The 14,735-nt window shown below is 35.9% G+C and overlaps 1 protein-coding gene across 1 annotated transcript; it reads left to right on the top strand.

The window, feature by feature from the left end:
- Positions 1-10,228: 10,228 nt before the first annotated feature.
- On the top strand, positions 10,229-11,209 carry PG997_000119 (interferon-inducible GTPase-domain-containing protein; the record flags this gene model as incomplete). The annotated part of the gene is made up of 3 exons (XM_066804434.1): positions 10,229-10,407; positions 10,466-10,823; positions 10,886-11,209. 3 exons carry the CDS (start codon positions 10,229-10,231, stop codon positions 11,207-11,209), a joined length of 861 nt encoding a protein of 286 aa, XP_066674207.1.
- Positions 11,210-14,735: the final 3,526 nt, after the last annotated feature.

Raw genomic sequence — 14,735 nt, 5'->3', positions numbered from 1 at the left:
TATGGTTCTTTTGGATTTGGGATGCCATTGGGCACTGATAGGACTATACCACAGAAGGATATCTACTGAGTTGGCCATTCATCTCCGTCACGGACATTGACTACTGGTGGACACAGATAAGAGGGGAATTGTGTTTCTTAAAGGAGAAAGCTCGTGAGGCTATATCATTCATCTAGAGTAGTATACTGATGTCAATCCATGAGAAAATTTCAACGCCCCCCTCTGGGGACTGAGTAGACCTACATTAGTGGCACGGCAATCATGCTTGATGTAATCCGTGTGTCGCTGTCGAGGCTTCCGTTTTTGATTGGCCCAAGTCGACCCGTATATACTGCCCAGCGCTCCAATCAGAGTGCTGCTTCTTGGACCCACATTGTTTTTCGGCCAGAGGCTATAGGTACCGGCTTACACGATAACGAGGTTGAGCGTTCGCGATGAATACTTTATGGCGTATTACCGCGCTCGTTCGTATTAATATTTCTTTATCTTTTTATTTCTTTTTAACTTATACTTTAGCTAATGGCGAAAATGCTTTACTAGCTTATAGTTTATATAGCTGCGCTTCGCCCTTTTTTTAAGATATACGATTAATACTCGAACCGTGTCGCCCGAAGAAACTAAAGGCGTTCTCGCGGCCTAATAGATTTTTAGGGATCCTTTCTTAGTAATAACATTAGGTGGAAACTTAGTCACGATGCTATAATTTCTTTGCTACGTTAGGTAGGGCTTTTTAGGGAATACCTAGCCGCTCGTATCGTTATTAAAAAGTTTTTATCGAATAGCACTAGCAAGCGTATTATAACTTTTATTTTAATAGAACTATAAACTACTTTATCGAGATAACACTTTAACCCCCCGTATAAATTACAATTGTTAATATTACACCTGTTTATATTTACGGGATCTTAAAAAAAAGATCTAAATACGAAAGACTAAGGATCTCTCTCTAATCCGAGAGTAGCCAGGCTATATAATTTTAAATAAAACCTGGAGACTGTTTTAAATTTATAAAACTATAGGCTTCGGCTTTAAGCCGAGCAAGGCGAGATAGCCCGCATAAAAAGAAAAGGGAATTAAGGATTACATTTATTAAGACGATGCCTAGCTCTTATTATTATTTCTCGAAAACGATATACTTAGAGATAATGCTTTATATAATTTTTAATATATTTATTATTTTTAGGAATTCTTTCGTCGATTATAACTTATCGCTTATAATAAAATAGTGTTATTCCGTGCTAGCGATTAAAAAGGGGTTAGCTATTATACCGAGATCTTAAGAAGGTAACCTGTTTATAATATAATATAAGCCGAAGGCTTTACTTTATCTTAATAAACGCCTTAGCTTATATTTAAATAGTTTAATGCATCCCTTTTTATATATACGCGGTCCTCGTTCACTAATAATAATACCTTTAATAAGGGGCTATATAATAGTAATATACCCGGGGTCGCATTACTTTTTCTTAGCTTTTATTATTAGTGGCTAATTAGCCCCGGTAGTAATTAAGGAAGAAAAGGGGTTATATAAAGGGATATACCGATATTTATACTCTTATCGGTTTATAATTCGTTTATAGTTTAATTTAAGCGGTCTTTAATTTTATTTAACTATATAAGGAAGTATTAATAAGGTTTAATTAAATTTATTCGTATATTAGCCGAATTACCCCTTTAAATTAAGGGGCGGTGTTAAGCTAGCGAGTAAATAATAGTCCTCCGTTTAGCCGCTAGTGTTTTAACTGCCCTAATAACCCTGGTTATAATACCTAGGTAAAACTAGACATTATCGGTAAAGTTACTTTATTAAGAAGGCTATGTGGGCTCTTTTTATTTACGGCAAATTAACGCTAAGAGTAAAAAGGCCGTATATACAAAGTGGCTTTTCCTAGCTATAAATTATTCGGCCCTTTAGTTTAATTCTTATTAATCGAATAGCTGCTTAAAATTAGTAATTATTAAGAGCTTTTTTATATATATTAGTATAAAAGTTATATAGCCCCTTTTTAAAGGCGGTAGTGAGTGAATATATAGTCTTTATTAACGAGGCTACTCTAGCACAGCTTCCGGTACGCCGGAAACCCTTAGTAAAATAAAAAGGTAGAATTAAATCCTGCCTATTATATAATAATAACAATAGTTTATTCACCTCGAAACGAACCTATAAATCGAAGCGAGTATAATAAAATATATCGAATAGTACGCTTAATTAAAGAGTATTTATACCGGTAAACCTTAGCGCTTATTATCGGTTTCCTTATTAATATAACGCTACTTTAATTGTTTTTTACCTTTTCGAGGATAATAAGGTAAATTACGAACTAAAAGTATATATATATAAGTTAATATATTTTAAATAATTTAAATATAAATTTAAAACTTAATTATCGTATAACGATATTCTTTATATTATCGCGTACTTTATACACCTTTTCTCTTTACGATCCTAGTAGGTATATTAATAATCCCGAACTTATCTTTATATAATAAGCGTAGCTTAAAACTAGTAATTAACCCCCTTTTAACCCTATTAAATATAATACTTTATAGTGATTAAATAGGCTTTAATATATTTTATACGCTTTAATTAAACTTATAAAAGCCGCCGTTATTTAACTTATTTAAATAAACTATTTATAAGGCGTATAAACTTTACACTATACGTTTAAAAGGTAAGAATCGAGCATTCCGATTAAGCCTCTATAAGTGCCTAGGTATATCGCTCGTATAGCTGCCACCCGATTTATTATTAAGTGCCATTTAGCTTACTTCGTTAGCAGTGGTGCAGCGGGATATAAGGGCTAAGACAGCTTAGGGTAGCGTTATTATACCGGCATTTAATTTTAATCCCATCTGTTTTAAGATATATAGCTATTCGGTATAGACTAATATAAAACGATTGTAACTTCTCGATAGCTTATAGCGACTTTAGGCTGTATAAAAGCTAGGACTGTTTCTTTAAATAATTTATACGTGAAGAGAATATTAATAAAGAAATAAAAGCCTTTAAAAACGCTTATTAAATTCGGATATTAGCGAGTAAGTTATCTTAATAAATAACTTATTAAACCTCTTAATTAACCGCGTATCTCGCTAAGTGGTTTTAATAAATATAAGTATAAATAAAAACTATACTTTTAAACTTTATTAAGTTAAAACCTTATTATTAACGAGGATAATTAAGATTAGTGAGTGCTTTATCGCTAGCCTCTATTTTATAATAAGAACGCCCTCGAGATAAACACTTTTAAAATAAACCCTATTTTAATTAAAAAAGGAGCCGGAGTTACTAAATTAATATAACGCCGACGTCGATCTTTTTTAAAACATAAGTCTAAGCTATAAACGCGAGATAGTGCCCGTAATATATAATAGACCTTTCTTTTTTCTGTTTCCCGTTCTTATCTTTTTTATTAGTGTTTATTTTTCCTTTAATCCTTATACTCGGCTTTTTATTTCTATTAAACTTATTAAGGTAACACGGAAACGTATATAAATCGCTTATAATTATTACTATTAAAGCTTTTATTTATAGTTATAAGCGAAATTAATGTAAACGATTTATAGAGTTTTTATCGCTATAATCTTAATTATTACCGCCTTTTTTTAAGTTATTTTATAAGCGAAGCGTGGAAAATAACCCGGAGCTCTGTATAAAAATTGTTTATATCCCTTAAGTAAACGAAAGCGGAATTATCTTTTCGCTTTCACTGGCAAAGAGAGCTGGCGTAAGCTTCCGCCTTTAAGAAAAGCTGTATATTTTCGACCCCGGCCCTACTTTTAAGCGGCGTACACTTACCGACGAGGAGGCCGGTTATAACTTAATAAGGTACGCAACGTTTTATAAATATAAAAATATTATATCTTTTTTATAACGTAAAAGTATTTTTATTAATATAGTCGCGAATACGAAACGTAGAATATTACTACCGTTATTCGTTGCACTTACTTAAAAACAGGGTGAATTAATAACGCATTTACTTAAATTAAGGGCGTTACTAACGCTTTATATAAAAGCTAGGACGGCCCTTTACATTGCGGCGGCTATGGCATTGCCCGAAATTATTCGGCACCTCGCGTAGAAAAATATAGATATTAATATTGAAAATAAGAACGGCGATACCTTTTTAGTGTATACCGTGGCATTACGTTACGCGACGAAGGAAATCGTTATATTACTCGTTAGCCTTAATGCGAATATTAACTAAATAACTTTGTTTAAAGGAAAAAATATAAGTTTTTTTAATTTAGTTTATATACTACGGTAATAATACTTAGCTTATTAACTTTTCGATTATAAAGTAAATATTAATAATAAAAGCGGTATTAATAAAGGATAAAGTTTACTTTTAAAGTTAATATATAAAGTATAAGAATTAAGCGAACTATATAAAGTATTCTTAGCATAGCGTAAACTAATTACTAAATTCCTTTATTACGAGGCTAACTTTTTTATATAAACGAAATACGGCTATTTTAAAAAACCGTTACTCGCTTAGCTTATAAAGAATAAACACGAGTGAAAAGCTAAGTATTTAATTTATTACACCCGGATTAACACCGAGTAGGTAAATACTTTATACTAGTTAACGATTAAATATATTCTTTCGACGTAGTATAGTAACCCGGCCCTTACTAAGCTATTGCTTAAAAGGGGAGCGTAGTTTTTAAATATCCTTATCGAGGATATTCGCCGCGTCGCTTAAAGGGTCCACAAATCTAATAAGAGAAAAATTTTACACGAGCATCCTAAACTCTAAGATATCTATAGGCTGCTTCTTAACCACTGCACTTCCCGTTCATCGGAAGGGCTACATCTTAGGTCGTTACTTATAAAACATCCGATACTTCTAGCTGTTAGCGCATAACTAGCCTACGCGACTACAGTTCGAACGAGTTAAAATAGGAAATAATAAGCGATAAACGAAACTTAGCTAATATTAATAGTAATAAATATAACTAATATAGTTTTTAACCTTATTACACATTAAATTAATTATAATAATATCGTTAATAATAAACTCCTCGCTATTAACGAAGCTCACTCCCTTAAACTTTATGCCGCCGTCCTATCTTACCCGGACTAAGAGCCAGTCGCCTTTCGTGCGTACCTCAACGCACAGGTCAAAACTATACGAGAGGAGTACCTCGCCATTAACTTATTCGTCACCGGTATTAAACTTCCGTATCTAATACCCAGGTTAACTAGCATGCTCGCACTGCTATATATACTCTAAGGGCCTTAACTCGCTATCGGCACACAGTTAAGCCCGGGTTACTCTAATATTAACTTCCCGAGCTTTCTTATATCTCGCAGTAAGTATTAAATATATATCTCGTTTTCGCTTAGTCTTATAAGATAATTCTTACTGCTTACTTATATTCGTAGGCTAATAAAGCTAGTCTTTAATTTTAGCCGGCATAGCGTAAAAGAAAGAATAAACTATAAAAAATAATAATAAAGAATAAAAAATAAAAGGCATTATATTACATTTTTTTATATTTTATTTACTTAATAATTTAATATTCCCCTCGTTTTAAAAATATCTCTCTTCCGGAGAAAATAAACTAGGCTTACTTATTACTATCTCGGCTAGTCTAAGGAAAGCCTTTAATTTAAGGCGTTAAAATCAGCTCATATACGAGAGGCACCTCGGAAGCTATTCTATTAGGCTATTTATATAGAGAGCGCGGAGCTCGTAAGTCTAGGAAATATAATCTCGAACGGGGGTTTTAACGGTCCTTAGTCTCGAGGCTTACTACGGTTAAATACTCTTTAGCTTTATTTATAAGCGTATATTAACGGTTTATAATAACGATAATATAATACTAGTATCGTTTTATTCAGCTTATTAAATTACGAAATCTAAGGTCTTTAACCGTTTTAATATACTTAGTCTCTATTAATTATATTCTTATTACTACTTTTTAAAAAGTATAAAGCTACGTTTTTTAATATTAGCTTTAGCAGTGGAATCCCCTTTTAACAGGTTATCGGAGTTACTCTAACTGCTAAGTATACGAAATTGCCCCCAGAGCGTTAATATATTCGAATTACCCATCTCCAGCTGCCTTAAGTTCGTGTGCGAGTTACAAGCCCCTTACTCGCTTCATGATACTAGCCATGGTGGAATTGCAGTATTCTGGCGGAGAGCGGAAGAAAGCTTCCTTTCCACTGATCTCGATGGCTAAACCACGAATGTCTCCCTTCTCCTTACGTTTTCCCAGAGAGTCTTCTACAACGCCATCTAAAATCAACTCTAAGACCACGTTAACAACTTTAGTCATTGGAGTAAAATTAGAAGCTAAGAGAATCGACCATCCCTCGTCGCCGAGGATGCCCGTCTTAACCGGTCCCGGGTAGATAACGTTAGCCCGGATACCGCACGTAGCCCAGGGGTCGGTAATAAAACGGTTAAAACTAATCACTTTAGCTTTAATTACTACATATAAAGGATATGATTCCGTTAGATACTATAGCTCTTATTAATGAACGAAAAAAAAGGGCTTTCGAATTTATAAAGCCTGTATAACTAGCGTTTAAAATTAAGGAATAATCTTAACTAAGCGGGTTTTAACGAGCGTACTTCTTCGTTAATTCGGCAGTGTAAATAACGGCCGTGAAATTAATATCGATAATTAAGTAATTAAAACTATCGCTATTCCCGTCGGCTTTTCCAGCTGTACTAGCGTTCGTAAATACGAAGTGTAACTATTTATTCGATCGGAAAACTTAGTCGAATACCTTAAAGAGCGCGGTCTCCGACATTACGTTTACTTCGTACTAATAAATAAATAGAACTTTTTTAACCGTATAATTCCCGCGAGAAATAATATACATTATCCATTTTTTTTATAATAAAGCTTTAGCGACTACGAGTCCGATCCTTAAGGTTTCGCCTATAATAATCGCCACCTTATTTATCGTAATTTTAGTAATATATATAAATATTACTATATAAATTAAAGCCGTTATACCGGCTATAATCGCTTTTAACGTTCGATTTATACATTTATATTAAAAAAAGAACCGTATAATATAATATATATAGTACGTATATACTATATATAATATATATTTCTTATTATTTTATATAGCTATAAAATACTAGCGAATAAAGATATTAACGGGTAAGGATATTAGCGGGCAAAGATATTAACGGGTAAGGACGTTAACCGGAAAAGATATAAGACTTAGGTTCGATCGTATATACGTATATAACACTATAGTACTATATTATAAGGTAATAAAGTAGCTGTTTATATTTATTCTTAAACACGCTATTTAAAAGTATAGTAAAATCTAGGTTTAGCGTCCGTAATAAATATATAAAAAATATCTATTTAAAATACTATAACGTGGTTTACTAGTAAGCGGGACATATTACATACCGGGACACTTTTTCTACTTTTCGATATTTCTATATAGGTTTATTTAATTACAACGCGCTTTATTAATTAAATTTATTCGTTATCCGATTCGTTACTCGATTTTATATCCTTTTTATATGTTCGCGCATTATGGCCTGTTTCGCCGTAGATCCTACAGCGCTTACCGCCCGTTGCGCGCCTTTTCGATAAACTACTATTTTCGCTTTCATCAGTCGCTGGCCGCTTTCCTTTTGCTTTTTCGTCCTGCAGCCTTTGAGATTCTTTAATCGTAAGGGCTTTTTTAAGCTGGACTCGCGACTTTTTAGCTTTTCGGCGCTTCGAAAGGGTTAAATTAGCCTTTTATAATATACGTATTTAATCCTTTATAAAGATTATTTTATACACGATTATATATATACCTTTCGTTATTTAGTTTACCGTTTTTAAAATTAGCGTTAGGGAGCTTTTTTAATAGGTAAATACCCTTTTTTTAATAAAAGAAAAGTGTTTAGTTATTTATTAAAGGTTAAACGGCGTTTAAGGGTTATAAGTATTAGCCGTCCCCGGACGCGACGGGCTAGGTGTAAGTGTCCGGAAACGTATATTCAGCTTATTAATTACTTCGTTAAGGTTATAAGGTATTAAATTAAATACGCTGAATTTAAATTTAATGTTAATTTCTATGAAAATAGTAAAATACGCGGCTTTAAACGCGATAAAAAAACTCGAGTTTTATAATATAATTAATCGAGGTTTTAATAAATAGCTCGATTTTTTTTCGAATACGCGCGCTTTAAAGGCGAATAAAGTGCTATATTTAATAATTAGAGTAAATAAAAAAAGTAAAGAGGCATACTAAGCGTAATAATGCCGTTATTTTTATAATATACCTCGAATTCGGCCGAAATATAGCTCTCGTGGCCGTCGAGGATTAAAAGGCGATATAAACCTTTCGTTCGCGACTTGGTATATTTATCGAAGTGTTTAATTTAGTTTAAGCTTGTTTTATTATTTATTTAGTTATTCGAAGTCGGTTTAATTATTTAATTACCCGGTAAGTCGTATTCGATAGCTTAGTTCGCTAGGTAATATTAGCCCTAAACGATTAAAAACGGCGGGATGCACTAGTTTTACGAATTAATGCATTTAATCGCCGTCGACTATTCCTAATTACTAAGCTGGACCGATTTCGCTTTTTTATATTAATTAGCGCGTATTACGACGAGGGTTAACCCGATTATATTTATTATAAAACCGGTTTTATTAAAATTATACATGTTTTTATTAACGATATCGTATTTAGCCTTAATATTCGCGACTAGTTTAAATTAACCGGAAATAACGTTCGGATCCTCGTAAAAGGCCCTCTAGTAATCGTATTAACGATTTATTCTAGTCTTAAAGTTTAGGTTACGGTTAATAAATCGCCTAACTTAGTGCTTACCGACGCGTTCGCCGCCGCGCGACGCGGTGAAGAGATTAGCTATATTTTCTACATTAGCTATATTAGGAGGCATCCCTCGGGTATTTAAATTAATTATATAATTACGAAATACCTCTTTTTTAATCGGATTTAATTTTCGTCGAAAGTGTCCGATTTCGCGTTGTGAAGGTTAGCCGTGAAGTTAGTAGTTTAGAGAAGTTCGTGGGATATTAAAGGCTTTCGTAGTAACTCTTTAACTAATATGCTTTACGAGGTTTCGCGTCGTTTAAATCGCTAAATCGATCCGTTTTTTTAATAAAAAATTAAACATTATAATTATAAAATTAAAACGTGTTAAAGTTTAAAAAGTATAGTTAATCGAAAAAATGTCCCGGTATATAATATATTTCGCTTATTAATAAACCACGTTAAGTTCTTTTATATAATATATTTTAATAAGTTATAAATACTTATTAATAACCCTTAAAAAAGCGGGGAGTATATATTCTTAGCGCTTTTATATACCGCTATAATTAAAAACGTACCGGGATAACTTAAAGGTTTCGATAACGGCTATAAGTGGAGGGCTATATTTAGCTACTTATAGTACTTACTAGGTATCGACGATTATTTAAATCTTTAGCCCTGTTAAGACGCTTTGGTACAGTACTAAGCCTTTTAAAATTTACCCCTTAAACCACCGACCTTGAACAATTGCGACGAATCTTATAAGATGCCCCCACAACTAAGGCCGTAACATAATTCGAGCTGGCTTAATAATAATACTTTCACTGTGACTACCCGTTACGCATCCTTACTATATTTTATTAAGCTTAGGTAATACTATATAAATTACCGAGTCTTATCTTTATATTCCGTACGGAGTAAGTAAATTTATAAGCTTATATATTAACCTTATTACGATTATTTACGAATCTTCGAACTCGGTAATTAAGTAATACAGTCTATATTATACTCATGACACCGTAGTCTTAGAGGTATATTTTAGTACATTTTTAAACTACTGTCCCGCGATAGATGGTTACAAGTAATACTGCACGTCTAAGTAACACAGCAGCAAAGTTAGAGTTGCAAACCGTTGTTAGGCAATATCGGGCATCAACGAATGATGTGATTTATTATAGCCAAATGTCTCATTCCCCAAATTACGCTGCCATGATTTTACCTAGCACTCTCCACCATTCTCACTTACTCCGTCTCTCCCTTAACATGCATTCTCCGCCAATTTCACGAACTCCATCTCCGCCAATCCCACGAACTTCATCTCCGCCAATCCCACGAACTCCATCCCCTGTCTTTTGGGGAAATACGGGTACGCTCCCTAACCTCTCGGGGAATGTTGGCAGATGGCCCCCCTTTACGGAAGGCTTAAATAGGGGTTTTCACCAACACCACAGGTCGCAAGGTGCGGCAATGGAGGAATGGGTTATTCGATCAGGCATCGCACTCCTGCTGGCTGTTGCCCAAAACGCGAACCAAGCCGCGCAACTCCGAGCCGCGGCGAGGAGGGCAGAGGAAGAAGCGGAAGAGCAACGAAGACAGCGCGAGGAGGTAGCACAGCGTCTAGCACGTGAACAAGAGCTTCGCGAACTGTGAGCCTCTGGACTGCCCATGGGTTAGTAACGCAAGCTAATCGCTTCGCCTCCATAGCGGGATCCAGCCTGACCGTGACGTTTCCCCGCAACATATCGAGCAAGCAAAGAAAGATGCAGGTTTCATCAACGATCACACCCATATCGTCGTAACGGGGAATCGGGGCTCAGGAAAATCCTCGCTGATCAACGCCCTCCTGGGGTATGCGCCAAAAGATTCTCGCGCAGCTCCAACAGGAGCAATTGAAACAACCATGGAGCGCAACCGGTTTGTCGATCATCGACATCAAGGCTACATATGGTACGATGTTCCGGGGGCCGGTACCGCGAATGTAACGGCTTGGCAGTACTACTATAACCAGGGCCTCTATATATATGACTTAGTTGTTGTCGTGCATGAGACGACATTGAGCGAAGTATGTATTATCCAGTATGTATTGGAGTTCCATGTTTGCAACTAACGGATACGCAAATACAGACAGACATTCGGATACTGAAGGTTTGTAAGCTCCGCAACCAGCCATTTGTCGTTGTTCGCTCCAAGTCCGACCTGCACATCTTCAATACCCAGCATGACATGGACCTGAATCCGCGGGCGGCAAGAGAGCACTACATCGCCGCCGCACGACAGGATAACCCCGGGACAGTCCTGTTCAGGGACGAAGTGCTGGATGTGGCGGATCTGCTCGTATCAAATCGTACAGTGAGGGCGGTCATTAATGGAGACAGTCCGCAAGGGGATCTGCTGCAAGAGCCAATTGACGAGGTTGAATTGCTGAAGAGGCTAGGTCTCCTTCCATGAGAATCTCTTGATGAGATTTGCTTTTGTTTGGCACCAGATTTATAGAAAATTAGTTACTGTTTCGCTACATACTCCGCAGTGACAGAGCAATTGTTCAATAAAGTCTTCAAATAGAGGCTTGTTCATTGGTCCAGGCTTGCCACCCTTCTGCGTGTACGCTGCGTACTCTTGTCCCCCGTTGGAACCTAGCCCTTCGTAAGTCCCCTTTTGGAGCCCATCCTTTACATTGAAACTTGCCCGGTCTATTAATGCCAGACTTATTAATGAATATAAGACGATATGATCGGCACCTAAGTATTTTAAGTATGTAGTAGTAGAAGTGCTGTAGATCGGGCACTTGTTACTGGGCTACGCGTCGTATTACCTTGTAGGTTATTTTGCGCCTATTTAAGGTTTACGCGACCGTTGTAACGGACACTTCCTCGCTAAACTTATCATTAATAAAAGTTATAATCTCGCGCTGATTTATATCGGACTCTTTGGCGAGTTAATGAAAAAGCGCATCGCCTATTATAGGGGTAGTCTTAAGTTTAGCGCAGTTACGGTTATTGTTCCGAATCGCGCGATTGTTAATCGAATTTTACGGGGTGATCGGGTGGTGCAAAGTACGGCCTTAATAATAGCTTCGTTTAAGGAGCCGTTGCGAATCATGTAGAGGATCTAGCTATACTGCGATGGCGTGACAGTAAATGTATATATAGTATCTGCGATTAGTATTTCTTAAGCTTTAAATAAGTATAGAATAACTTCGACGACAGCTAGTTACAGTAAAAGCTGCCCTTTTATTATATTTAGGGTGTAATCCGTCGATCCACTATTAGCCCTAAGGTAGTTATAATATAAAGCTTAACGGTAACGATACGTGTTAACGTTAAAAATATATCTTTTTAACGCTTTAATAAAACGTTAATAAGTACTTATAATTTACTAAGATATATTAAGTAAAAAGCTCTATAATATATTAAACGGATATTTTTATACATTTATTACGAACGTTAAACTTAGATTTTATTATACTTAAACTTTATTAACTTCGTAACTTAAAGTATAATCGTTAAAAAAAGAGCCGTGTAGTATTTAACGCTATTAAAAGTAAGCTAGTTTATAAAGTTAAAGGTTTCTCGATTAAAAAGTCCTTCTTTATAACTGCTTTAAATTATTTTACTTAAGTTTTATAGTCGTTAACGAAACCTACGTCCTCTTTATACTCTCTTATAGTTCCCGTTTTAAACTCACTTTATAAGGGTAACTATTAACACTATATACCCCTTTATACTCGTAAGTATAAAGTTAAATTTTACTATTACTTATCCTTACCTTATATATTTATAAATCGACTATTATATTTTTATATAATTTATACTCTATAAAACTTAAAGCTAGAAGCCGTTAATAGATTATATCCTCCTTAATAATGTAATCGTTTTATTAATGTTCGTAAATAAAGCTTTTAATATAAATCCGGTTAGCGTCGTCTTTAGCGCGCATTTCACTCCTTATTATTATAATATAAACGAGTTCCCAGCCGAGAACACTCGCACCTTTCACTCGTTCGGTCTTATGGGTTTTTCCTCTGGATTATATTCACTAGCGATAAGATGCGAAATACCGATAAGACGGCCGACCATCTCGTATAGGTCTCTTACTATTGTAGCGTAAACGAGGTGCACCTAGCAGTTATTCTGCCGAAACTATAGTTTTCGCACCTCTTTATAATAGCTTAAAACTAGTTAAGGCATGCTCACTCTGGCCTGTTTAATGGACTGCGGTCTTTTAGCATCGCCTTCGAATCTTTACTTAATGCTTCATTAATACCATTATAAAGTTCTAGTTAGCTCGGTACGATCCGTCGAGGCCGATCCAGCCCACTGCAACGGTGAATGGCGCCTGTAATATGGGGCTCTTCATTTCTAAGCTAGCAGGCTGCCAACATCTGGCGGGTTCAAAGCACTGGTGCCAAGCAGCGCTAAGGTCCCTTAACTGCTCGGCCACAGTGGCTGCCACAGGGCTCTCTCAAAGATGAGTTCCCCGACAAGATGACTCCCCAAGTTCCTTTGCTTCTTTCCCTTCCTTCCTCAACACCTCTGCGGTCGAAGCAGGCAGCCGAACAACCATGTTTCCCATCGACTCGCAGAACTCTTATGGTTAAAATGATGACTGGTTATCGTCTCAATTAGTCGACTCGCAAATGCAATACTATTTTAACAGTCAAATCCCATTAGCCGATTCACCTGGCGTAATTCAGACCCAAACGAGCGACGGATTAAGTCGGAGTGCGACGCCTTCTCAGCAAGGAACCCTCACCTTCGCGCCATCCAACGGGAATAAAGATATATCTAACCGACGAAGCCGACCGAATTACATCCGATATAACGTCGAATAGAAGGTTACTTTTAATCGTAAAAGTAAAGCCGAAAACACGGAGCAAGACGTCGTGCTTTCGCCGCGGGAACTTTAAGAATTAAGTCTACAGCGAAAACTCGAGAATATCGTTAAGAAAAAGCTCTCGGCTAATAAATCCTTCTAAGTAAAAAATATTAAAATAATCGTATCCGTGACTAGTAAGCGAAAACTAAAAAAACGTTACGACGGATTAAATATTAACTAGGCTACTTTAAAAAAACAGCTTCGAAGTTAAAGCTATTTACTTGCGCGTCGGAAACAGCTTTATATTACTATCTCTTTTAATTATACGGAGATAACACCCGAAGCAGGTTTATTATAGCAAACCACGCGGCCGAGGACGCATCGAAACGGATCGTCGACCAACTTAATGCTCCACGAACTTAATGGGCACGTTAATTCTTTAGGTGAACCTCTTCCATAGCGTCGTGTGCGTACCCTTATACGATGTCCGAGAGCCCCTTGCCTATTAGGCCTATACTGCTGGCGGGACAGTGAAATAAAGAAGAGATATAAACCGAGGGCGCTTTATCTTCGGCGTTTTACTAAGTATATATAAAACGGTAACGCGTTAAAGACGCATAACGATATACCTTAAGATGTGCGTAACCTACTCTACGTGGAGGACTAATAAAAGATAGAACGATAAAGTAAACCTGCACAAGGGAAGTGCCCGCTTATTAACATCACTAATATGCTACTTAGTATAACTATTAGTAGCTCATCGTCGAGTGCGGGCTAATCGTTAAAAACGCTTACTAACCTTAAAATTCCTAGCCCTCTCGATGACTCCGTCTAAGAGTATTATAACTGGCTTAGTTTAAGGGTAACGCGAATAGATTTAAAACTAGAGTATTAAAAGATCTGTAATATTACCTTAGAGGAAGGCCTTAATCTTAAGTTAGTATACGAAGCTTAAAATGCTACATTATACGAATAGAAAGGTATTAAGATAGGTGCTGCGCGACGTTTCGTACGTGACATTTTAAAATAGGCTACGTTAGTTCGCGCCGAAGATGATTAAAGAGAGCAGGATATAGCTAGCTAATTAAAAGCGTAATAATCTCTTAAATTTCTTAAGTTTATATAACGTGGTTTATTACTACGCGACGTATATTACTTA

The sequence above is a fragment of the Apiospora hydei genome (assembly GCF_038363865.1).
Source record: "Apiospora hydei strain CBS 114990 chromosome Unknown utg000002l_segment0_segment0, whole genome shotgun sequence".
Lineage (NCBI taxonomy): Eukaryota > Fungi > Ascomycota > Sordariomycetes > Amphisphaeriales > Apiosporaceae > Apiospora > Apiospora hydei.
Note: the sequence above shows the minus strand (reverse complement) of the source record. Positions and strands in the feature narration are given on the sequence as shown.